This window comes from Labeo rohita, chromosome 5 (assembly GCF_022985175.1).
Source record: "Labeo rohita strain BAU-BD-2019 chromosome 5, IGBB_LRoh.1.0, whole genome shotgun sequence".
Classification (NCBI taxonomy): domain Eukaryota; kingdom Metazoa; phylum Chordata; class Actinopteri; order Cypriniformes; family Cyprinidae; genus Labeo; species Labeo rohita.
This window is the reverse complement of record NC_066873.1, coordinates 14,795,427-14,814,383: the sequence shown is the minus strand read 5'-3', so window position 1 is coordinate 14,814,383 and position 18,957 is coordinate 14,795,427. Positions and strand designations below refer to the sequence as shown.

General features: G+C 34.5%; 1 protein-coding gene across 2 annotated transcripts; it reads right to left on the bottom strand.

Annotated features, from left to right (window-relative positions):
* Positions 1 to 1,259: 1,259 nt before the first annotated feature.
* On the bottom strand, positions 1,260 to 17,440 carry fam189a2 (family with sequence similarity 189 member A2). 2 transcript variants are annotated; one of them, XM_051110041.1, is made up of 11 exons: positions 16,911 to 17,440; positions 15,380 to 15,436; positions 14,188 to 14,298; positions 13,456 to 13,575; positions 11,700 to 11,807; positions 11,392 to 11,525; positions 9,758 to 9,884; positions 9,437 to 9,515; positions 5,696 to 5,845; positions 2,476 to 2,783; positions 1,260 to 2,269 (listed from the first exon to the last, which is right to left on the bottom strand). In XM_051110041.1, the coding sequence occupies exons 1-11, from the start codon at positions 17,208 to 17,210 to the stop codon at positions 1,961 to 1,963; spliced, it is 1,803 nt and encodes a 600-aa protein (XP_050965998.1). In that variant the 5' UTR covers positions 17,211 to 17,440; the 3' UTR covers positions 1,260 to 1,960. The 2 variants fall into 2 exon arrangements, with proteins under 2 accessions (XP_050965998.1, XP_050966000.1); XM_051110043.1 differs by having other exon boundaries at positions 9,758 to 9,836.
* Positions 17,441 to 18,957: the final 1,517 nt, after the last annotated feature.

Sequence of the window (18,957 nt, the reverse complement as noted above, 5' to 3'; positions counted from 1 at the left end):
CTGTACAAGTTCATGAAAATTTTCACATCTGTCCTATTTAACCCCTGGAGGACGACCTCCTTAAGTGCCCTGGTCTTTAATAGAGAGTTTTTCTCATCTCGTCTCTACAGAATCCCCCACAGCTGCTCAAGAGCATTAAGACTGAGTGAAATACATGTCCACTGAAGAAGTTTCACCTTGGGAGAATGAATAACTCCCTCACACCTTCAGCACTCATGCATCCCTATAGAAGATCTTTACTACCACTGAAAGTCATTGTGGGAACCAGGCACTTCTCACTGTACTCCTCCTCTAGCAACACCAGAACATTTTGGATGCTTTTGGATCTGAAATGATTGACTTGGTAAGACCAGAGTATGGATTTTCCAGAAGTCTAGATATTGTAAATAAGGGCCCTGGAAGAGGTTATATGAGTTTATTGTGCTTTGGCTACAGTAGGTAAATGATAGATAAAGTGATAAAATGACACAGTAGATAAAGTGTCACTTTTTTCAAAGCTTTTGCCGGCTCTGAGACACTTGCATGGTATTTCTCCTGTCTTTTTCTAGCAAAAATTCACTCATCACTAAATGAAAACTTAAAGTGAAGACCTGATTATTTAAGGTGCTTTGTCACAAGTCCATTGTTTTTGAATGTCAGTGTTTTGCTGTATTTTCACACTTAAAACTATAATTTGGTATTCATCTTGTACCATTGTCCTCTTTTACGCTAAGAAATAAGTCACCTGGCAGTTTTCTCCCAAGTGGTTTCATTGTTGGCAGCATTAAGTATGATTCAGTAGGCTATATAACACTTTTAACTGTCAGGAAATTACTCATCTTTAAAAGTTTTGGTTCAATATATTTACCTGTTGATCAAAAATAGCCTTAAGCCTACACTTTTTTTTGTTTGCAAGTTTTATTTAGTAACTTTCAGGATGGTGTACTCATTTTTGCAACAACTCATTTTGTTTTTGTTTCAAATCTTGTTTTCCTTTTGACATTCTTCTTTGGTAATTGATCAAGCAGGCCTGTTGGAACATTATATCTCCAAAGAACCCTAACATGTCTTCTAAGTAAAGCGTAAATGCTGAATTTGTTACATTTTAGCGGGGGTGTACTCGTTTATGCTGTGCACTGTATTTGATAAAATACAAATTTAGAATAATGTTAAAACTGTTTTAAACATCCTTAATCATTTGTCTTTACAGGCACTTTTGATCAATTTAATGCAGCCTTACTGAATAAAGATATTAATTCTTAAAAACAAATGAGCCCAAGTGTTTGAAAGGTAGTGTTTAATTATAGGTTTTGTAAAAACTGTACATCCCACACTGTCAACATGTCACTATTGATTAAATGAAAGTCTCAGAAAACAGGCAGATGCTTTAAGGATCATATTTAATCTTGGAGAAATATGGTTGGTAGATTTCACCCATATAATGCAGATGAGCCTCCTCAAATTCAGTAATAATGCACAATATATCTCCGAAGGACATCTTGGTAGAAATTTGCTCAAATGGTCAAATAAAAATACAATTCAAAAAGTTTCAAATGTTTTCTCTACACAACATGCTGATTTAATCAGCAATGAGTAATCCCCCACATCACATAAGCTAAATAAAGCCATACATTTACATGTTTTCTTACTATAATGATTATTAATATTGTTCATAAAATTTTTTATATATTCAGTTTTGTAAATCATTTTTAAATAAGAAACATGGAAATTTAGTAAATAAACATTGGCATTTTTTCCAGTGTTTTATCATAATGCGTAATGTGAAAAAAAACCAAGCGATTTTCAACTGAAAAAGTTCAAAATGAATAATATTCAGTATACACATTGACAACAAAAACAGATATGTTTTAAAAATGAAGTGAAATATTCTGTCCTCTATACAAAGCTTAGCTTCCTTCATGTCATGATGTTCACTTTACCCTCACCCGACTCAGTCACACAGTCTGTTCTGAGACGTCATTTAGAGGACAGTTTCTCGAAAGACTCCTATAAGGCTGTGTGGACGTTCCTGTTCCAAACGGCGGGATCCTGCCCGAGAGCCCATCCTGGAATTAGTTCGAGAATAGGTACCTGTCCTGCGCTCCGGCCCGGGCTGCAGCTGCGCCCATGTGAAGGAGCTGAGATCGCCACAGCTGCGCAGGTGAAGGATGCCCGGCCGTTTGCGCAGCGGCAGCGTGTTGGAGGTGGGCTCCGTCTGCGTCTGCGTCTGCGTCTGCGTCTGTCTGCGGAGGGTGGACTGCGCTGGTGCGACCTCTGAAACTGTAATAGCCTGCAAACATTCATGAAAATGATGTGTCAGGAACTCATCGGAGCAAAAATGGCCACACAGGATATTATTAAATATCCTGTGGCCTCTAAATTATTGCTCAAACACCAGTTCCTCAAGTATGAATCCCATATTGTCTTATGTAATACTATATGAGCCTGATGTATCTAATATGATAGTCAAAACATGCTGTGTGCTATGTATCTTGCCTTGTCAATGAAGCTGGCGCAGCGAACGGCCTCCTCCATGTGTTCTTCATCGGAGCGCAGCACGGTTTTGATGCTGTTGACCAGCTCTTGTACCTCAGGGGTCAAGCTGCAGGAGGACTGCTCCAGAAAACGGGCCACTAGCATTTTTGTGTCTCTGTAGCTCTGGTAGTCCACTAGAGAGTTGGGACGAGGCTTCCGCTTGCCACGGCCCGGTCGTAGCGTAACCGTCCCATGCTCTGTTATAGTCACTGTGCCTGGAGCCGATCCAGGACCTAATTCTGTCTGCGTAGCTGCTTCACAACTCATTACTGAAAGAGACAGAGAAACCGATATAGCAATGAGATACAGCTCTGACCATTTTTTTGACAAATATTTGTAAAATGATGTACACTCACTAGAGATTTGGAATTTGGAGAAAATGATCACAATGAAATACACTAAGGTTCTTTTTCAACATTAGTTAATGTATTAACTAACATGAACAAACAATGAACAGTACATTTATTACACTATTTATTAATCTTTGTTAATGTTAGTTCATAAAAATACAGTTGTTCATAGTTCACAGTGCATTAACTAATGCACTAGTAAATGCTGAAATTAACATTAATTAGAATGAATAAATGCGGTTGAAGTATTGTCTATTCTTAGTTAATGTTATGTAGTTAATTAATGTTAAGTAATGAATGCTATTGTAAAGTGCTGCCCAAATTTACTAATAAAAATTGTGATTGTGATAATTCATTTAAGAAAAAAAACCTAGTTTTGCTGTGCTTGTTTGTAGGGCTGCACAACTTCTTCAATTCTGACTATAATAATAATAATAATAATAATAAATAATAACAACAACAACAACAACAAATAGTAATTGTTATTATTATTATTTTATTATTATTGAATTAAAACATTAAGCAAGACAAAAAAATTATTACTATTGTAATATTTTACTATAAAATAAACAACATATAAAATAAATTATAAAATGTAAGAACCATAATATAATAAAGAAAAATTGAGGGGGGGAGGGGGTCAAATTTCATATTTTCTGATAAAAATGTGTGATTATGGTTGTGACTGTAGGGCTGCACAACTTGGCAAACAATTCCGACTATAATAATATTAATAATAACAACAACAACAATAATAATTGTTATTATTATTATTTTATTATTATTATTATTGAATTAAAACATTAAACAAGACAAAAAAAGTATTACTATTGTAATATTTTACTATAAAATAAACAACATATAAAATAAATTATAAAATGTAAGAACCATAATATAATAAAGAAAAATTGGGGGGGGGGTCAAATTTCATATTTTCTGATTAAAATTTGTGATTATGGTTGTGACTGTAGGGCTGCACAACTTGGCAAATAATTCTGACTATAATAATTATTATTATTATTACTACTATTATTAAATTTAAAATATTAAACAAGATAAGAAATATTACTATTTGTCACGTATCGTGCGAGGAAGGGGCGAACGTAGACGAAGGTCAAAGATAAAGTCTTTAATATAATCCACAGGAAACCTCCAAAGCAGGTAAATCCAACAATGGGAGGGCAGAACCACACATACATAGACGAGACCGGACCCCAAACACTGAACAGAATGCAACTTATAAAGACAGGTGAAAACGAAGAACTTAATTAAGGCACAGGTGAAACAAGGTAAACTAATGATAATTAAATGAGGACAGGAAACAGGAACAACCAAATATGGGCACAAGAGGGAGAAACCAACATAAACAGTCCACAGGGGTGTCAAATTTCATATTTTCTGATAAAAAAATTGTGATTATGGTTGTGACTGTTTGTAGGGCTGCACAACTTGGCAAATAATTCTGACTATAATAATAATAATAATGACAAATTATTATTATTATTATTGAATTAAAATATTAAACAAGATAAGAAATATTACTATTGTAATATTTCACTGTAAAATAAACAATATATAAAATAAATTATAACATTTAATATCAAATATAATAATAATCAAATATATATATATTTCTGTTTTTTAAATAATATTTATTTTTAAATAAATAATAATAACCATCATCATCATCATATTATTATTATTATTATTACTATTATTATTTAGGAAATATAATAATTACAATATTAATATTTATTACTGTCTTAATTCATTTTCAAACATTGAATATGATAAAATCAAGGTTTTATCTTTCCAGAAAAACACAGAAACATAAATATTCAATGTGTATTTTTAGTTGTAGAACAAAATGTCAAAGTATCTTCAAGTGAATTTGCGTAACCATAAACCATACTGTACATACACAACAAAAAATAATAACCTGTTATTCCAAAAACACATTTGAAAATGACCAGAAAGGCCATGGTTCAAAAATTGCTCTATTCAACTTAATAAACAAACAAAAAAAAATCCCAATAATTCAGTCTAGATCCTGTTGTATCAATTAACAAGTCAGATAAGAAGTTGTGAACCATACACCTTTCACAAACCTTTACTCACCTTCATGTCATTCAAAAACCTGAATGACTTTTTTTCTGCTGCTGAACAAAAGAAAAGAAGATATTTAGAAGAATGTTGGTAGCCAAACATTTTGGTTACCATTGACATTCATTGTTTAGGCCAGTATAAAAATATCTTAAAATATCTTCTTTTATGTTTAACAGAAAAATAAAAATTAGATGTTTGGAATGAAATGAAGGTGAGCAAATGATTCTAATGGATTTCAATTTTTGGATGATCTATGCATTTAAGTGAGCGCTCTCTGCTGAGCCCCATCAGTAACACAGAGACAGAGAGTCCTATATTTAAAATAGGCTTAAAGTAACCACTGACAGCTATAGTTTCTCTAAATTTACTATAAGTATCAGACCCAGTTCTCTGATCTGGACACACTCACCAAGTAAAAAGAAACCTCCATCTGTCATCACAAAGAAGCCTATGTTCATAAACTAATTGTGTCAGTGAATACACATTAACCATATATAGAAACAGATACACATTCAGGCTTTAAATGAGACAAATCTGCCTGTAGGCTATTAAAACATACAGAACATACAGAAGCAGCACACATATCCTTTGAAAACGAGTCAAATTTAATTTCATTGGTTGTCTGCGACACTCAATATATAGTTCAGTGGTGATTATACAAAAATATCTGACTGCTGACTACTGCAATTGACACATCAGACCATTTGAGAATTCCTCCCCCTTACCTTTGGCGGTCAGGTCTAGCAGGACGGGGTCGCTGTTGGACCTGCGGAGACGAGATCTGTGAGGTTTTCTACTGGAGGAGACTGCGCTTTGAGGCTGTCTGGACTGAGGTGGGGGTGTGGGGCTCAATATGGCCGTCTGCCGGCACCTGTCTGAATAAAACACACAAACAAACTACATAAAAACATGTTAGCCTTTTAGCGCTTTTTACACTTGAAGAACTGGTCATTAGGTATTTTAAAGAGTCCTAATATTGTGCAACAGATTTAAATGCATCTAAGGTCAGAAAACATTGTAGTTTTCTCAGAACAAACATTTAAAATTCGAATCATTTTACAATGATTTTGAAACCCCTCCTTTCCATAAGCCTACTCTGCTCTGATTGGTCAGCTGGCCAAGTGTGTTGTACTTGGTCTTTCTTGCATACAATGTGTGTCAGAAACAAAACGTCCATTACCAACATTAAATGTTTTGCTCCAGAGGGTTACTTGTAAACAAAGATGCTATTTAAGATTTTAAAAAAAGGCATCGATATTATCTCCAAGGATGATACCGATGCAGTCCCTCAACCGGAAACTCCATTGCAAGTGCGATTTGATCAGGACGTTTCTCAGTGGTAAGTTTAAACTTTGCATGTGGAAAAAAATTATTTTAAGCACTGATTCTTCACATCATCATCTTTCAGCAATGAAAACCAAACAAACTTGGTTTCACAGTGCAGAACACAGCGTCTTCTCAACATAATGTAAACACACTCACTAGTGGAAGTGTTTGTGGGCATGTCAGAGTGCTTGCATTTCGCGGGCAGGCGGTGATTATGCAAATGTGTTACACAGTGACGTATATCGGTTCCACACAGAAGATTCAAAAATATGATGACTCATTAAGGTGGTTTAGAGTCGATTTTTATTTTGAGAGACAATGTCTTTATTTATCATGCACTTTTCGGTTAGCAACTTTGCAGACTGTTTACTATTTACACTCAATTTACACTTCAAACTATCGATAATCTCAACTGAGGGGGATCTGAAGCAATGAGCTGTACAAAATCTCTAGCTGCACCCCTGCTGCTGATTGTACTTTCAAGTTTTTCCTGAACTTGATTTGGACTTTCCTTCACTTGAAAGGTGAAAATGCTTCTTTAATCCAATTCATGTGTTTTTTGTCAACATTTTACATTTTTTCCTCTCAAAGGACTGTTTATACAATGTGTGGTGTTTCCATGACTGTCCAAAGCATGTGAAAATGAAGCATCCAATTGGGTGCCTGTTGCTAAACATTGCATAACATTTTAACACCGCATCTTAACAGCAGGGTTTCATAAACCCAGGCAAAAAGGGGTTTAGGAGTGTGAAAAAGCCCCTTTTTGTACTGAAGATTTTCTTGTTTTTCTTGTCTATTCATGTCTGTCCTATGTCAGCAACTGCCAAAACAAACCTAGTATATACAGTCAACAAGAGTCAGCAACATCTTATAAAAAGTCCTGTGTACATTAAGAGATGTTACGTCATGTTACTTTCTAACAAACAACATATATTTATGTCTATATGTACTACCATTTGGAGCCAGTGTAATGTTTTCAAGAGAAGTTTCATACTCACCAAGTCTGCATTTTTTTTATTAAAAATGCAGTATAACAGTAATATTGTGAGATGTTATTACAATTTAAAATAGCTGTTTTCTACTGTAATATATTTTAAAATTTAATTTATTCCCGTAATGCAAAGCTAAATTTTCAGCATCATTACTCCAGTCTTCAGTGTCACATGATCCTTCAGAAATCATTCTAATATGCTGATTTGAGAACAAGTAATATTTTTTATTTCTATTTTTTTTTTTCAGTATTCCAATGAACAGCATTTATTTAAAAAAAACTTTTTTTGCAATAATTACGAAAATTTTTATATTTATAAATGTTTTTTTTCCTTTTGGCCCATTTATTTAATCTTTGCTGAATAAAATATTACTTTATTTAAAAACATATATTACTGACCCTAAACAAACACTGAGAAGTTTACAAATTAAAAATGTAAGCTCTAAACCTAAATTTTTCCAGGTTTTCAGATTTTAAACAACATAAAATGAAGAAAAAGTAGCATGAACATCAGGTTTGCATGTGGAGTTCATGCAGTTCAAGTTCTGCTTTCATTAAAGCATAATTTTTCAATTCAACATTTCAAATTGTTATGCTCATAATATAATTGGCAACTCTTTAAAATAAGGTTCATTAGTTATTATTAGTTAACTACATTAGTTAACATGAACTAAGAATAAGCAATACTTCTTCAGCATTGATTACCCTAATTTAATTTCAGCATTCACTAATGTATTATTAAAATCACAAGATATGTTTGTTAACATTAGTTAATGCACTGTGAACTAATATTAACTACATTAACAAAGATGAATAAATAGTGTAATAAATGTATTGCTCATTGTTCGTTCATGTTAGCAAGTACATTAACTAATGTTAACAAATGATACCTTATTGTAAAGTGTTACCATATAATTGATAATAAAAAAATCTTTTAGACAGTTATGCACCGTTATCAGCATATGTTGAAGTAGATTCGTCTCTTGCCATCTCTGAGAGAATATATGCGCCGTTAATGCAGCATCAGAAAGTTTTTTCACTTTCTGTATAGTGAATTGACTGAAGTTAAGACCTTCACCAACATAACTATTGCACAAAATTTGCACGTTGCTTGTGTGATATCCATTGGCTCGATTTTGTGGTTTGAAACAGAAATATTTCCAATATTGCAACATAACCCCCAAGCATAGCTATGTATCTTAAACGCAGGGAGACGTGAAAGAGGAATCAACTCAGTATACGCGCTTCGGGTGTGTGCCAGAACAGCACGTAAGTAATGAACTAAGTTCTGTTTCGTTTCTTCTTCTTGTGGTTTTAAATAGCTTGAACGTGTAAATTGGCATATTAATCTGCAAATCACATGCCGAACGGTGGGGTCCGGATCTGGTCCATACATATCACGGATCAACTGCGATCCTTTTAAACCCTAATAGATTATATGACAGATCAGAGAAATCTTTGAATTACTAATTTAACATGAAATCTTCAAATTGCTACTCCATATCAGTCACATACAACGAAAGTACAGAATAATTAAAACAATCAATTACCCACAATAAATATCAGACAGCGTCATATCTATACAAATTTTCCCCAAACGTTCTCGCGACCCCGTAGAAATTCTTCCACGGCCCAGTAGTGGGTCGCAACCCGGTGGTTGGGGACCTCTGTGTTAAATGACTAAAATGTAAAATGTAAATATATATTATTATTGTGACTTGTGAAGGCTCATTAAAAACATGCAGGACAGTGCTATCTTTGAAAGTGTTGAAGGATACAGACAGCTATAAAAAGAAAAATAAATCCCTCACTGAGAAACACTAGAGATACAACTGACACCACTAAAATACATTTCTTTTAATAAACAGATGACATAATTTTGGCCGGGTACTGTGAAACGCTGTAAGCATCTTGATTAAATATAGAGTACCAGAGGCACTGGATTCATTTAAGCTGTGTCAATAACATCTAAGTGGCAGCACCCTTTTCCAATTACAGATTTTCAAATGGGAATTTTCTATTTGTTGATTATAACACTTATTACACCCAAACTGCAGTGTGAAGCATCTTTTGTTCTATGTTAAAATACTTTCTCCCGTCCCAGTTTAATGTGCAAAAACAACTGGAAGTGAATACAAGTGGTTCATACCATCACTGGGCGTCTCTGTCTCTGCATTCTCTGTCAGGACCTCAGTCAGATCGGTCAGTTGCACCTCAGTATTCTGGGCCTGATATAAATACAGGGGGTCAGTGAGTGGGCAAGGTCTGTATTTGATTGAGCTGTTGCCAACATAAGCCTGGCAGACCAGGACACAGTTCCATATTTGCTGATGTGAAGCCTAATTCACAAACAGAGTTGAAATGCTATCAGGCATAAATACTGTAAATGCTGTAAATGCTAACTGCCGTTCGACTTCACAGAGATGATTATGTGAGAACAGATGGCATATGGTAACTGTAAAATCAGTACCTGTTCTGCTGGCTGTGATGTAACCGCTTCATAAGGTGGAGGAGGGTCTAGAGGACAAAAGACTTCTACTCCTTTAATTCTGGCACCATATATATGGGGAAGAGGAATCATACCATCACCAAACATCCTGCCAAACACACACACATTTACATTATAAACAACCCATGAGAAGATATAACGACAGTAAACGACTGCTTCTAGATCAACCCATTAGTGTTTGATCAGAACATCCAATGAAAGGGGAGCATATCATGCTTTCCCACACACAAACTTTAATCCTGTTTTACGTTGCCAAAACATTTTGGTTGCCTGCCAAACTCTGAGCCACCCACCCACAAATCTGACTAATCCTGCTGTATTTTTGGTTAAGAGTTCAAGGTCAAAGTGCAGGTTTGTGTGTGTATGTGTGTGTGTTTGTGTGTTTGTGTAAAACATAGATAAGCAAGCTATAGATCATAAAATGCTGGACAGATTTTATCACACACTGTAAAAAGTGAAAACATATAGATGTTACCGTAACAGATATGTATTATAGATATAGATATTACAGATATGTATTATTAGATATGTAGATAAGTATAAAGTATACGTTAAATTATGTATCTTTAAAAATAAACTACAATCAGATCAATTCAGTTATACAGTTGAGGTCAAAAGTTTACATCCCCCTTTCAGAATCTTTACCAAAATGCATGTTATTGTTTATTTAGTACTGACCTGAATAATATATTTCATATAAAATATGTTTACATATAGTTCACAAGAGAAAATAATACTTGAATGTATAGAAAATGAAAGCATTAAAAAGTTTACATCCCCTTGATTCTTAATACTATGTTGTTACCTGAATGATCCACAGCTGTGTTGTTGTTAGGTTTTTTTTTTTGGTAATAGTTGTTCATAAGTCCCTTGTTTGTCCTGAACAGTTAAACTGCCTGCTGTTCTTCAGAAAAATCCTTCAGGTCCCAAAAATTCTTTGGTTTTCCCGCATTTGTGTGTATTTGAACCCTTTCCAACAATGAGTGTATGATCTTTTCACAATGAGGACAACTGAGGGACTCATATGCAACTATTACAGAAGATTCAAATACTCGCTGATGCTTCAGAAGGAAAAACCATGCATTCAGAGCCGGGGGGTGAAAACTTTTGAACAGAATGGAACAGAATACATTTTTCTTATTTTGAAGGCTTCAGAGGCTACAGATGATTGTTACATGTTTTCCAGAAAACAAAATTATTATAAAGAAAAAAATCACAGCTGTGCGTGATTCAGGTAACAACACAGTATTAAGAATCAAGCGTATGTAAACTTTTTTTATAAATTCAACTATTCTCTTGTGGACTGTATGTAAACATCCTCTATGTGAAATCTTATTCAGGCCAGTAATAAATAAACAATAACATGCATTTTGTATGATCCCTCTTATTTTGGTAAAATAATTAACATTTTGCAGATTTTGAAAGGGGGGTGTAAACTTTTGACCTCAACTGTAACAATTAAATTAAATCATATTTTTGACTTGAATATCCAGTTCATTTAGATAATAACACATTTTAGCGTTGTGCTGCACAATATTTTTTTGGGGTGTGCAGTGTAACTTAAGCGTTAAGTAAAGAGGGGTTGTATGCGATACCTGCGAGCCAAGCGCGGGGTGTAAGAGTAGAAGGTTGAAAAGTATGAAGGAGGAGGTGCAGGAGCGACAAATTCGTCAGGGTCAGGAAGATGAGACTGCTCCTCCACTTCCTCTGGAACAGGCCTAGCCTCTTCCTGCCAAAGATGATCATAATCACACCCGTATTAGCACTCGACCAGGCCTGAGAGACATCAGACACCTCTGAGCTGCTTACAACATGTCTAAACAGTCTTGCCAAACACTGACCAAGAATTAAATCATTGCAATACTTTTTTTTTCATCATTTTTTCCATGATATGATTTCTCACCATGCAGGGCCGTCTGGTTGAGAAGATCTGGAGATATCTGAGCGCAGCAGCAACCAGACACACGGCTGTAGCCAAAGCATTCAGTGCACACAATGCAAAGAGCACTTTCTGAAAGAGAAAAAACTCCATATTATCCAAATCTATTGCTGGTGTATATAACGTTTTCAAGCATGACTATATTCTTCTCACTTGTAACATATTATACTTTATTCTGATTGGTCAATTGTGGCATTCTGCATCGAATCTGTTATCTATCTGTCTACTAACTGTCTGTCTGTCTATCTATCATTCTGCCTATCTGTCACCTCAGGCGTCATGCCCATTCAAAACAGACACCACCAGAACTGCTCATGAGAGTCACTTCATGAGCATTTTACTGTTTCTTTTGAGAAACCACATCATATGTATCAAACCAGTCATAAGTCGCACGGGTATATTTGTAGCAATAGCCAATAATACATTGCACGGGTCAAAATTATCGATTTTTGTTTTATGCCAAAAATCATTAGAATATTAAGTAAAGATCATGTTATATAAAGATATTTCGTAAATTTTCTACCATAAATATATCAAAACTTAATTTTTGATTAGTAATATGCATTGCTAAGAACTTCATTTGGACAACGTTAAAGCCGATTTTCTCAATATCTTGATTTTTTTGCACCCTCATATTCCAGATTTTCAAATAGTTGTATCTCGGCCAAACATTGTCCTATTAGATGTATAAATCTCAATTTCAAAACATGGACCCTAATGACAGTCTTGTGTGGTCCAAGGTCACATATATAAACAGAAACTTTAAGGTCTTCACAACAGCCTGTCAAAATAAAAGTTTGGTTTAATTTGAAGAAACTGTGACAGAAATATATTACTTGATGTAATGATAGTATTACCACTGATAATGAAATTATTATTAAGACATAATTTGTAAGGAATATTTACCAGAAATTATTTATCAGAAAAATTTTAATACACAACACAGTCTTTCTGGGGGGGAAAATATAATAAAATAATAATAAATAAATTTAAAAAAATGTATTAATTAGACATGTTTTGATTATTAAAATTTCATGAAACATAAAATGGAATCCAGAAAATTAATGGAAAACACAGAATTTGGTCAAAATAAAACTGAATTTGAGGAAAAAAAGTATTTCACAGGGCCTTAAAAATTTAATTTCATTATACTTTTAATAAATTCCAGTTCAATTGTGTAAGTTCCATGATTTTAATTAATTAGACATGCTTTTTGATTAATATTTTTTCATTTAACCATTAAAACTGAAAAAAATTCATAGGGCCTTACAGTATACACAAAATGAATAGCTCAAATGTGTTGAGTTTTTGCATACGGGTGGTCAGGGGAATTCAGTACAGACACCCATATGGCTTGCAGGAAAAAATATATATAGACAATATCATGGCCAGATTTTACGAATTTGCTCCCTTGCTTTGATTTAATTAAAAAGGGAATGAATCAGTACTACATGGCCATGATTTACTTAGAGAACAAATACTTCATTTGTGGCCACCATAAACATACATTTGCTTGCATTTCATGGGTAAAGCTTCGAAAATCAGTCCAAATTTTATTAAATATTAATTTTTAGTTTTTTTGTGAAAATGACACCTTTGCATATGAACCAAAATCTATTTATCTATCAGTCTATCTAGCTATTTCAGTTGCCTGCTGTCTGTCTATATCTGTTTATCAGCCAAGTGGCAGTGTAATAATTATTACAAAATGAACACACACCTTGAGCAGGATTCTCATTGTACCACATGCATGACCTGCGTAGATCTCAATCAACTTGTCCTCTTTGCACTGACTACTTGGAGTCTCTGAACAACAGTGACAGAGATCACCCGGTTCACTCTGAAACAGAGAAACACATGTTTGTTTCATACTGATGTCTGATGACATGCTTAAAGAACTGCCTGGATTGAAAGTATTAGACTGCGGATGCCGTTTCCAGGCACCATTCTACATATATCTTTTTAAGCGGCCTGGCACTACATCCGATAACAACTCAAAGATATGAGGTCACCAATATGGCAGGGACATTTCCATGACAAGTGGAAATGATAAAAGAGCAGCCTTCAGACACTGGAAATGACAGCAACCCAAAAACTACATCTAATCCAAGAAAAACTGGAACCTGCTTTGACAAATTCAGGGCTCTCTTTAACTTGGACAAGCTTCATTCCTCTAAGCAGATGGTCTGTACAGATGTGCTTTTTTTCCATCATGTGTTACTAATACGTACTTCAAACGAGGACCACATTGGCCTGTGTTATTGTTTCGATTACACACTTAACTAGAACAAAGCTGTGTGTATTAAAATGCTTGTCCCACTTCTGTTTGTGTTTGTTTATATTTTGCATCTAGGTTCATGAATACAATCATCAATACATGAGTCATCTGACATGTTATTATTGATGTTATTATCTCTACCAAAGCACATGTCCAAGTGCACAGATTCCTCACCAGCTGGCAGTTAATGGTGCTGGAGACCAGCTGAGCCCCCTGACAGCAGAGAATGAAGCCTGCCAGGTTTAGCAGGATACAAACCACTGACAGCAATACAAACAGATTTACCTGTGTGAGAAACACAGAGAAACATCAATACCAGTCGGTCATTTTATTTGACAAACATAACATTAGCACTCAGATCCGGAATTAGAAAATGACACACTACTGTTTAAAGTTTGGGTTTGGTGAGATTTGTTAATGTTTTTGAAAAAAGTCTCTTATGTTCACCAGTGAATTATTACTAGAATTTAAGAATAACTATTTTCTAGTTTACTATATTTTACATTTTAAAGCTGAATTTTCTTTTCAGTCTTTAGTATCACAAAATCTTTCAGAAATCATTTTAATGTGCTGATTTCATGCTCAAGAAACATTTTATTATTATAATTTAATATTATATTAATAGAAAGTTTTAAAGAAAATCATTTATTTGAAATAAAAATATTTTGTATTCTAGCATTTAAATGTATTTTGCATTTAAAAATACAATACAAAGTACTCTGTCCTTTATGTTTATATTGCATTATAAAACACTTCTGCTGCTATCAAGGTGGGACATGAGTAAGGTTAGGAACAGGTTTGGTGGAATAACCACCTGGGTTAAGGTGTAAGGGATGGGTCAACAGTGTAATTGTAAATGTAATTACATAAATTAATTACAGATGTAATTACATGTAGGTATTTTTAAAAATATAAGTACAATTTAAAAACACGCATGTACAAAATTTGTGCATACTATCAAATGATTTATTTCAGTGTAAGTACATCACATTCAGTGTAAAGCCACCCAATATAAAGTGGGACGAAAACTTTTTGAACTTTTGAACTGTAGTGTATATGAATGACAGCAGGCAGAAGCTGATTGTCAGCTTGAGATTTAATTAACAAAGTCTTAACTGAATGTCTGGTGGACAGATCCTATTTAAAAGGTCTTTAAAGGGCCAAACTACTGTCTCTTAAACATAAGGACACAGACTTGCAGAAGGTTACCCTGAAAACATATGTTCAGGACAATACAGGACTGATTTGGTGTAGTAAATGTCATATAACCACTTGAAAGTAAAATAAACGTATCCGCTTATTAAAATAGAAACGGAAGAATGCTGTTTTCAAGACCAGCAGTCTTAAATTGGCAAAACAAACATACCAACAGAAGCATTGGTCGCTTCCATGTGGTTAGTCCTATGATCCCAGAAAGGATGACCTGCAAAAAACAATCAATCTCTTTAGCAAAGTGGCAAACACTCACAGACAGATTAACTGAAAATGAACCCATTACCCATCAGATGCTGAACATGCTCAAAATGGCCTTCAGCACTTTTAAATTCCTGTTTTCACTGCAGCAGCCTCACTCAAATACCATTGTCCATACTCGGCTCCCTCTCATTTCCTCTAACCCTGGCACTTCCTGTCAATTACACCAGCTGATGGGTTCTTGTGTTTAGCTCTTTTTTTCAAACAGAACACTCCAAAGCATTTTACTACATTCTTAACTGTAAAATGATTTGTGAGGTAAACTATAAAGTAATTAAATTATTGATTGTATTCAAATCAACAATATTCTGTAATCAGCTTTACAACACTGCAAAATGTTTTAATCATTATAACACCTTTTTTTTTTTACAATCATTGTTAAATGTCACAATTACATGAGCTTACAGAGTTTTTTTTTTATCAGTAATGGAGTTCAACTTCTAAACAATAAATAAACATTAGATTTTGTTAACTAGCTGTTGTTTTGCATTTGGTGAAAGGTATGCATATGGCAGCTTTACTTATTAACAGTGTCTCACTACAGAGTGTTAAGCAGTAAAAAAGATTCACACTTAACCATGACTTCACTGACCAGTTCACTCAGTTCCTGCCAGTGACCACAAATATTAACCACATGTAAATGTGGAAAATAATATTGTAAATTGCAGTTTTGAGGATAACTTTGGCCTTTAAAAACTTTAGAATAATCTGGAGAATCTCAAGATGTTTAAATTATCTAAAGGTAAAACAATGTAATTTGTTGTGTATTACAGCCAAAGGTATAAATGATCATGTAAAATGTAAAAAAGCTTAAAAGTCTGAACTTTTCTCAAATGGTAACTGTAACAATTTCTTGTGATTAAAAGACACTGTCATTCACTGAAATCTCATTACTAGACTGGATATTACACCACACTCCAAACTGTAAAAATGTTAAATGCTGTAAATGCTAAATATGTGCTTAATGTGGTAACATCTGAAATAAAAATGGTCAAATTTCAGTTACATTATTATTTAATTTGACTCACTCAAGCTAACTGCATTTGGTTACATCAATAGAGAGATCAGGGAGAAATATTTCCTTAAGGCAACAACTGCACATTGGTTCTTTTTAATATTTAACTAATAACCTGACTAATAGTTTACAAATTTTGACATTGACATATCAGACCTTTTATCATAGTGTATTATTAAACAACAATGCCTAAAGTGCTCTGAACCAGGACCACGTTTCTGTTTTAGGCTACACATTAGACCACTATAAAACTTCTCTATACCAGTTGGTCTGTAAATGATCGATGAAAAGCTGTAGACTAATACAGTGGCATATTAACAAGCATGTATTTTAATACGATTAGCATGCAGATGTATCATAAAATAAAAGCATTAGCACCTCTGATTATGGCCAGTAATATAATACTCACAGATGATCCGGCCCAAAACGGACAGGAGTTTCTAATAGGGGGCGAGTTGCTAAGGGACAGAGCCCCGAAAGAGAGCGCCACCATGGAGCAGCCGAGAACCAGCTGCAGCAAGCCGAGGGAGAGCAGAGGGCGTGCGGGGAGCAGCGCCGGAATGAGCCGCGTCTGAGATCCAGACATACGGGACGGAAGAGCGGACACACAGCGGCTGCGACTTCTGTAAGATGCGTCTGCGAACTGATGGGCTAAAGCAGCCCCCGATAAACGACAGCAAGAGCCAGGCAGAACTACGGGCAGAGACATTGGAGACGGACGAGCAGCCAAACAACAATACACGTTAAACGAGCACAGTGGCGCTCCCTCATTTTACTCTGAGTCTCTCAAGGCGACGGATATTTCTCTAAACTGCGCGTTCCGCGGTACTTCCATGGTCCTGTCGAGGTAGTTGAGTATTGGTTTTAAAATAACTAGGCTCTGTGACCTGCTGCTCGGATTTGGTTTCACATTTTTTGGGCAGAGCGAGCGGACAGGCGGGGGAGGGGTGCGTGGGAAGAGGCCGCACACACACCCGCGGGTCCGCGAGTGTTAAGAAAGACGCTATCAAGACGGTGAAATTATAGTGTCATTTTTTTGTGGCGTGATGAACACCAAGATGAACCACTTGTGTTGCGTAATCTGTAATCCGTAATCTACATTCACATGCTCTGTGATGCGTATCATTTATTTGAGAGCGAAAATCTACCTATTTTTATAAAAAAAATAAAATAAACTGAACACCAAAAATTGACATTAAAACGAAAAAAAAAGTATAGTTCTACAGAAATTGTGCAAACTGCTGTCCCACAACCCAAAATAAACATTTAAAAAGTATTTAAGTATTCAAATCTTATCCTTCTATTGCCTATTGAAACCCACAATAATATTTAAAATATCAGTAAGCTTATATAAAATCATCATTTATTGGGTACTTTTGATTGGGAGGTGGCTGTCCCGAACCCTAACCCCTACATTTCAACTTATGAAAATGAAATCATTTTTGCATTTTATTCCATTGTTGTTTTTTAAAAATATATTATTGATTTTGTATTTCCAAATGTAAATTATACAACTTGTGTAAGAAAAAAAAAAGGTCTGTATTTTCATGCCACTACCGAAACTGTATGTTTTAGTGCATTGGCTGAGACTGATTTTAACTACACCCCTACATTTATGATTTGGAAACATTCATGTTTCTCTCTTTCATAGCCATAAGGTGTGAGTAGATAGGTCCCATCATTTTGAGGCAAATGTGTTCAAAAGTCTGAAGATCTGTGTGTATTTTAAGGAACTTTACTAAACGCATTTTTTTTCTGCAATTAAGCACACTTTTTTGCTTGTTATTCCATTACATTTAGTTTTTATATGTGTACAACTGTTTAGAACTGTGCTAGCTAACATGTGCTGATTAGTATCTTTGAGCTAGCTTCGAAAGTATCTAAAATTGTCACTACCGAAACATTTGGTGAGGTTTTCGGTAGTGACATCTTTGTTTGTTGGGTGTTATCCCATAAAATGTAGTTTTTATATGTGTACAATTGTTCAGAACTGTGCTAGATAACCGTGTGTTGATCAGCATCTTTAAAATAGGTTTAAAAGTTTTTTTTTTAAAGTTGTCACTACATGTCATCATTGCAAATTGTTAGTATTTTAGTATGTTTTTGTGTTTTAGTATGTGAGTTAAAATTCTGTAATGTGATGTGATTGCTACCGAAACATTACTGCCACTACCAAAAATAAAGTATATGTAAGATGTTATGATAGTGTTTGGTTCAGTGTATATTCAAACTAGTGCATCCTTAAGTTTGAAATCAGTATGATCAACTTTTTGCCTTTAACAAACAAAAATTGGACTCAAAATACAACAAATCTCATAAATCACTTGAAACTTGAAATATTAAATGTGTAATTTTTACTGATTTACCTCTAAAACCTTTTAATAAAATAGAAAAAAAATGTGTACAAGGAAGGATATATATAAGATGGAAAAATCTTAATAGGTAAATATAATCCT